The sequence below is a fragment of the Plectropomus leopardus genome, chromosome 13 (assembly GCF_008729295.1).
Source record: "Plectropomus leopardus isolate mb chromosome 13, YSFRI_Pleo_2.0, whole genome shotgun sequence".
NCBI lineage: Eukaryota > Metazoa > Chordata > Actinopteri > Perciformes > Serranidae > Plectropomus > Plectropomus leopardus.
This window is the reverse complement of record NC_056475.1, coordinates 1,706,306-1,714,201: the sequence shown is the minus strand read 5'-3', so window position 1 is coordinate 1,714,201 and position 7,896 is coordinate 1,706,306. Positions and strand designations below refer to the sequence as shown.

General features: G+C 36.7%; 1 protein-coding gene across 1 annotated transcript in view; it reads left to right on the top strand.

Moving 5' to 3' along the window:
• Nucleotides 1-7,398, top strand: part of vkorc1l1 (vitamin K epoxide reductase complex, subunit 1-like 1) — an 8,477-nt gene extending 1,079 nt beyond the window's left edge. The window contains exons 2-3 of the mRNA XM_042499509.1: nucleotides 3,183-3,346; nucleotides 7,002-7,398. Coding sequence (XP_042355443.1) covers nucleotides 3,183-3,346; nucleotides 7,002-7,228 — 391 coding nt within the window. The 3' untranslated portion in view covers nucleotides 7,229-7,398. The remainder of the gene's footprint in view (nucleotides 1-3,182; nucleotides 3,347-7,001) is intronic.
• Nucleotides 7,399-7,896: the final 498 nt, after the last annotated feature.

The following is a 7,896-nucleotide window of genomic DNA, read 5'->3' as shown; positions in this document are numbered from 1 at the left end:
TCACATACACACACACACACACACACACACACACACACACACACATATATACAAATACATACATATACACACCTACATACACATATACTCATACATCAGTACATAAATAAAAAATAATAAAAACTAGTCAGATTTTATTGTGCAGGGATGTACTGATCATTTATTTCCCCCTAATCTGAGTCGTTTGATATTGTTGCACATAAATTGTTAATAAACATATCTTTAGTTGCACAGCCCTAATCCATTCATTCTGCTGACCAAAACTATGATGTATGGTGGTTATCTGGCCTTATGTTGATATTTGTTGTAACTTTTTTAACCTTGTGAGCATGCACTGGTGTTAGCTGTCACGCTGCTGTGTCTTAGCTGCTGTGCTAATGTCACAGGGCAGTTGTATGTGAGTCCAAGGACCTCCGCTACGTAAAGGGACAGTGCACAGAGCTGCTGCAGAAGTCAGTGGAGGGGGCTGTTACAGCTTTGGTTACCTTTTCAGTGCTGCTAACCATCACACATTGTTACCAGATAGCTAAAATGCTACAGCAGATAAAGCTGCTGCTAGAGTTACACTTTAGCCAGATTAATTTTAAGCAATAAGTTATGTAGAAAAACATCCTTTTATAGTCTTAAGATGACAGGTCTTGTGTTAAAACCATTTCTGTATAATTCCCGTGCCGTCTTGACTGTTGGAAGCTATAAGACTCGACTGAACTCCACCTTAATGAATCTTAATGAATGAGTCTTTTGCAGGCCTTTAACAAATACTCACAGTATGGCAGGAATGTAACCTTACCAGGACTTAAGTAAGATGAGAACCTGAATTCACTGTCTCAGTATTAAGAGACAGTCTCGCCTTTGTCACCTAAAATAAGCCGTGAATCATCAGCAGTGGATGAATCACTTAACAAATAATAGTAAAGTAGTGATTGAATAAAAGACATCAGTTTCCACTTCAGTCCAAACAAACTTCCAGCGGTGTGATCTTGAATGCATTTAACGGCTGCAAAGTGAAAACCCTATATTTGGTGATGCAGCTCATTGTGTTTCTTCGGTATTATTGCATGCCTCCTCAAATGCGTATCAGTCTGTCTTGAAACACTCGCCAGAATGTCTTAAAATAATGGAAAGCATGACCCTTTGCAATGAAGGAAAACACAATTTATTATATACAAGGAGAATAAGCTCCCACAAAGTTTAAATTAAAAGAAGTGCTTACTGCACACTAAGAGATGCATAAAAAATATTTAAAAATGCATAAAGGTGTTTAAATTTGTATCATCCCCATCTCATACTAGAATTATTCCCGAATATTTCATAGCATGGTGTTTTAGGAGTCAGCTGAGGCCCTGCTTGCTTCTCACTGCAATTACTCTGAGGTACAATTTGGCATGTGTATGTGGTAAATCAGATGAAAAAAGCAAAGGTCTGACTTATTGAACCAGGCTCATATCTCCATGCTGTATTGCAGTGATACTCAACTTGTGGCCCGCAGACCAAATCTGGCCCCAGAACAATTTTCTAATTCTCAATAATAATAAAGAGATTCACACTGGGAATTGTTTTTGTATTTTTGGTATCCATAAGGTGCCAGAGTGCAAAAAGCATCAAAAAAGAGCTTGTTTATCAAAAAAGTGCCAGTGGAGGATCCCCCACACCCCTGACAGAGGTACTAACTAAGACCCCAATGGCTTAAAATCCTAGGAATCTCCTAAAATCCGAGAAATGTCCTTAAATCTGAGAATTGTCTTAAAACCCTAGAAATGTCGTAAAATCCGAGAAATGTCCTGAAATACTTGAAATGTCTCAAGATTCTACGAACATCCTAAAATCGTAGCAACTTTTTAAAATCCTCGAAATATTGTAAAATCCCCAAAATGTCCTTAAATACTAGAAACGGCTTAAAATCAGAGATCTGTCCTAAAATCCTTAAAATGTCCTAGACACACGTGTCACTAAAACTTAATTAGAAAATAATGAGTGTATAAATAACAAAAAACCTGCGTAGTTGTATATAAAATATACGTTAAAACTTCCTAAGTTTTGTCTGCTGGGACTCACTCATTGATTTATTGGATATCTTATTTGAAGTTACGTGACAGAAGCAACCAAGTAAACAGGACCACATTTTTTTTTTATCATGCAGAAACAAAATGCACAATTTCACAAGAAAAGGAGCAATATATTTATTTACTTGACGTGTTGCGCATAAATATGCACACCTGTCTTGTATTTTGCTGAGATGGTGGTTTCTTTGGTTTTCTTTGAAGATCTATCGACACATGAAGAGGATGTTGAAATTTCACTAGAATATCATCACACTCGACAAACAGCGTCACAGCAGCTTTACTCTAAACTGAAATGAGGTTGAAGTTAGTGAACAACACTTGGGGATGAGAAGATATTTTTAAACACCGGTGGCTGTGCCACAAAAATTCAGATGAATTAAATGTCACCCTCTTAAACTAATAGTAGTATTTTCTTGATTAATCAGTCATTTGTCTGGTTTATAAAAATGTCAGAAAATGGTGAAAAATGTCCATCATCACTTCCAAGACGATGTCTCTAAATGTCTTCTTTTGTCCACTCAAAAAAATAAAGAAAATATTCACATTTAAGAAGCTGGAATCAGTGAATTTTGACTTTTCTTTCTCTCAGAAAATACAGTTGACAGCTAATCAATGAATTCTTGCAAGCCTGGCTTCAGTAGAGAAATGCTTTTTGTTTTGCACTGCAGTATTATTTTCTTTTCCTCATAAAAAGTCCAAAAAAATGAATTAATTAGTTGGTCAACATAAAATTAACCATCAACTATTATTTGGGAGTGTTGATCTAAAATAAACCCAAAAACCAACATTTGAAAACCTCACCTTGGACTCTTGGAGACTGTGTCATGGACACTCTTTTTTTAACAGTTTTGTGATATTTGAAGGCAGAAAATTGAGAAAATAAGCAGCTTATTAATCAATAATGAAAATAAGCATTTTTTAGCAGCTGATTATCATGACACACTAAAATAGTTTAAGTAAATCATAATTTGCCCATCCTAAAACACATTTATGGAAAACAAACGTCAAGAGGGTGTCAGACTGCTATATACTGATCATTTTGTATATATATTTTTTAAAATTCATACTCATTTATTCCAAATGATTGGGCTTTAATTGTCCTTTTCAGCTGTGATCCAGCCCGTTTAATCTGGTTTCTTGTTCTAACTTTGCTTATGTTTGTGTTCGGTTTAGGTGGGGTCGAGGTTTCGGACTCTTGGGCTCAATTTTTGGAAATGACAGCGCACTGAACCAACCCAACAGTGTCTACGGGATTGTCTTTTATGCCTTTCAGCTCCTACTAGGTAAGCTGCCGTCTAAACACAGTCATCTGTTGATGACGTAGAAATCTCTGGAGCTGTTTCACTCGCAGCAGCTAGTGCTGACTCAACACTTCCTTTGACATTGCTCTATTTGCCAAAAAAATGACTCACATGACACTGACATCATATTCAGTGGCCATGTATAAATATAGTTTTACAGCTCGCGCTTTCTGAAGCTCACTTGCCTGAGCTCCAGTCAATAGTTTTCCTTATTTCGGACTTAATTCTCATTAATTTCTGCAGAGATTTCAAAAAGAAATAGTATTTTCTGTTAATTCCAGTGTCATTTTGCACTGACAGCCCAGAGTAATGGTGCATATTTTTCCTTTGTGACTTGTTTTAACTCGGTCACATTGACAGTGTCCTCCCGTCAGTACGATTATGTCGCTGCTGACTCGGTCATGCTGGTTTGACATGTTCGCCCGCCGCGTGGCCTGTAGGCTCGCCTGACCACCTGGCGCTGGCACAGAACAAGAGCTCCTTTTAGCCACAGCAGTTAGCACTCATTTGACTAACACAATAGCAGCCCAGTTAAGCCAAACTGCTACAGCGGGTCAAGATTTCCATATTAAAGGCAAGACCAGTCAGTCGCACAAGTGTCATTATTCTTACAGCCTTGGACTGTTTATATGTGACTCCAGGATCTGCAGTTAAACTCTGATTAATGCTAATATACAGCACGGGACTACTGGACTTTACACTCAGATGTTGGAGGAAAGTTGCACCTTTTCTTATAATGTTTTCCCTTATTTTGATTATTTTTTATGAAGAGAATAGGGGTTGGAAATATTGATAAAATCCTCTATCACGCTTTATGTCATTTTCCATCACAATATGGAAAAATATCAGATTATATCAAATTTTCTGGGGAATCGATAACCCCAATTCAACTTTGGAATCAAATTCATAATGAGTGTACATTCACAAAAATCAGTAAACTTTATCAGTTTGAATATTGAATATGTCGTCTTTAGACTATTCAATTGAATATAGGTCAAAAAAGATTTTCAAATCATTGCATTCATTACGTTTTACATGTAATTTCAACTTTTTTTCATTTCCCGGGTTGTGATTGAAAAATTGTAACTACGTAAAATAAGCAAAATAACAAAACCAATAATGTTTGATTTGTATAGTTTTAAATTTGCTGGATTTTCTAGGGTCAGCACAGGTTTCTGCAGGTCCTTCAGATGTCTCAAATTCAATTTTATACACATTAGGCCTTAACAGTTTTGCAATAATCCTCAATTTGGATTTTGTGAGGTCTCAATTACCTGAAACATTTGACCTGATTTAATTTATCCATCTTTTAATTTATTTTTGTCAAAATGAGTCAAGCTTTCTTGTGTTCACATTTCTGAACTGTCTCTGAACATAATGCTGTCTTTTTACTCGCTCTTAGCAGTTGTCAAAATGTAGATTACCTAACACACTGTAATTACCATATTCCTACTTAAAACCTGCCTCTGTAAGGGACTTTTATACTTAACTGCAGTGCTTGAATAATACAAAAGGGATTTGTCAAAAAAATCAGTTCTAAATTTGGGTAAAATCACCTGAAAATGCTTTAAAAAGCATCAAATCTAAATGTCTGAATGCTGTAAACACTGAACATTTCAGTAAATGTGCCAGTTGCACCATCTTGGCTGCTTCTCACCTGTAGTCCCTTGGCAGCAGGTGCAATGACAGCTACAAACAACACATGAAAACAACAAAACTGGAGCAGCGATACCGTGCATGCAGCAGAGCACATTTCATTTACTTAAAAACAACAATACCTAAAACATAAAAACACATAAACAGCATCCAAATGCTTAACATTCATGTGAAGATCATTGAAATACAAATACAGTCCTGCTCATTGACTTGTGGTCTGATGCACCCAGAGATATTAATAGTGACAGGACATACACATGGTGGAAAAATCTTTGATAATCGATAGATTTGTTTTACTTCATGGTATATATTGTCCTGTACTGTATATATTGTCCAGCCCTGAAAGAGGGCATATAGTCAGAATGTGTTATCGGTATTTCCCCTGATAATAGACCTCTGCTGTACTATCACAACTTTATAAATGTCTAGTATTGACTGATGTTACTACAGGATTGACCCTCCAGTACTTTTACTTAAATAAAAGTAGAAAAACTACAGTGTAGAAGGCAGTCAGAGTTTTACTTGAATAAAAATGACCAAAAGTCCTCAGAATAATATATATTAGACTATAGCATCTGAAGAATTCATGTTTGTATTACCTCAAGCTGCTGATTGTGAACGTAATTTAAACTACTTTAAATACTGCTGGCTATTTTTATCTACATGAATATACCTACATTTATTTGTGTTATATTTTGTATTGATGATCTGATTCTGCAAAGTAAGTAAAGCTTTAAAATAGATGCATTGAAGTAAGAAGTACAATTTTTCTCTGAGATGTTGTAGAGTAGAACTAAACATAGCATTAAATACAATTACTCCAAAAATAACAAGTTTCTTAAAATAAGTACAGAACTTGAGTAAATGTACTTCGTTACTCGCCACATTTGGACCCCACTGCTGTGTATTTATGTACAGATTTCATATTCTATCATTAATCATCGAAATTGACAAAAAAAACCCTAAAAAACACACGCTGTAGTTGAACATTTATGATAAATCAAGTAAGTCCATTAATTCATGCATACAAATAAATAAATTTGTGCATGTAAATATTAAAATGTAATGCATTTTTTATGATTTCAACCATTTAGTTTCTTGTCTCTTTCTCTGAAGAAATCCAACATGATCTGCTGCAACGTTTTCTTTTTCATATATGAGAAAATTGTAAATTTCTTTACTTTAATTTGGTCTGACTTTCCCATAAATTTTCTCAAGACTTTGCAGTAAACTAACTTCAAATTTTACATTGCAGTAAACCTCTGCAGGTAAACTTTGAATTCGTGTAATTTTCAGTGTGTTCAACAGTAACATTTGAGCTGACATTCAAACGATTTAAAATGTTATAAAGTCGTAGAAGCATGTTGTGAATAAATCCACATATTAGGGCTTTAATATATGATGTGTAATAAACTATCGCAGTAATGGGAGTCTTTTTTCATCCTTTTTCGGCTGCTTTAAGCACCGGTGCCGTATTGGTACAAACAGACGTGCATCCAAATCCGAGCAGTGGCTGGCTTGACGAGGTTTCGCACGGTGCTGCTGTAAATGTCCTGTTTTTGCACTGTGAAATCTTCAGTTATGAATTTGTTTATCACTGCTTGAGATCATGTGAAAAGTGTCAATAGTCTCACAGTCAGTGCGTGAGAGTCGGCAGTCTGTTTTCTCTACCGAGTTGCGTGCATTTAGAATTACATGCACAGCTCAAATCTTACACGCACATACATGTGGTATTTTCAGGACTGTTTAAAAAACACAAACCCAGAGGAAACTTAGGACTGTGACTGCAGCTCATGTGACAACAGAATAATATGAGCAGTCTATTCAGTGTCGAAGCTGAAAGTCGTCACGAGGAGGCTGGTTACAAAAATAGAGAACTGACTGAGGAAAGAGCACGCTCATCAGGTTACAAGCATGTCCTAAGGTTGTGGGTTTTTTTTTTTTTTTACAATTAAGCTTTAGTTTGTGTTTCTTGCCGTAGGGATGACTGTCAGTGCAATGGCCGCCCTTATTCTCATGACGACATCCATCTTGTCGGTGGTGGGTTCGCTCTACCTGGGCTACATCCTCTACTTTGTCCTAAAGGACTTCTGCATCATCTGCATCACCACATATGCGCTGAACTTCATTCTCTTTATTCTCAACTACAAGCGACTGGTTTACTTGAACGAAGCCTGGAAGCAGCAGCTCCAGGTCAAGCAGGACTAAGCTGTCGAGAGCGGCAAGAAAAACGAGATAAATAAACAAAAGAGAAAAAAAAGAAATGTGACCTCTGAACATTTTGACTTGCCACCAGGAGACCTTGCTTCCAAACAATGTTTATTCTGCTGTGTGTTCAAAAAAAAAACAAAACAAAAAATGAAGAAATTTAACTTAAATGTTGGGGCCTGACATCTCAATGTTGCAAACACGGAAGGATTTGTAAGTGAAAGATGATTTTCTTTTAATTTCTTTTTTCCTTGTTTAACATTGTACTCACTTAAAGAAGGGGGTGTGCATGTGTGAGTGTGTGTGTTGTGTGTGTGTGTGTGTGTGTGTGTGTGTGTGTGTGTGTGTGTGTGTTGTGTGTGTGTGTCAGCCCGAGCAAGCAGAGGCAGAAGGCCACAATACAGAGCGATGGAGGACAGCTCTCTTTTGAACAAAAAGGATCGCAGAATGGAAGAAAACGGGACATTAAAGGGGTTTACTTGAAACGCTTAGAGAGGTCCTTTCACTGCACAGCGGATCTGCACTTAGGAGCCGATTAAAGGGTCCCAAAATTAGAAAAAACACTCATTAGGTCATCGTACAGTTTGCAGATGAGGTTCTACGGCACAAAAAAACGATAAAGGTCACAGTTGGGTGAATGAGGGGGGGGCAAAACGATTAACATTTAT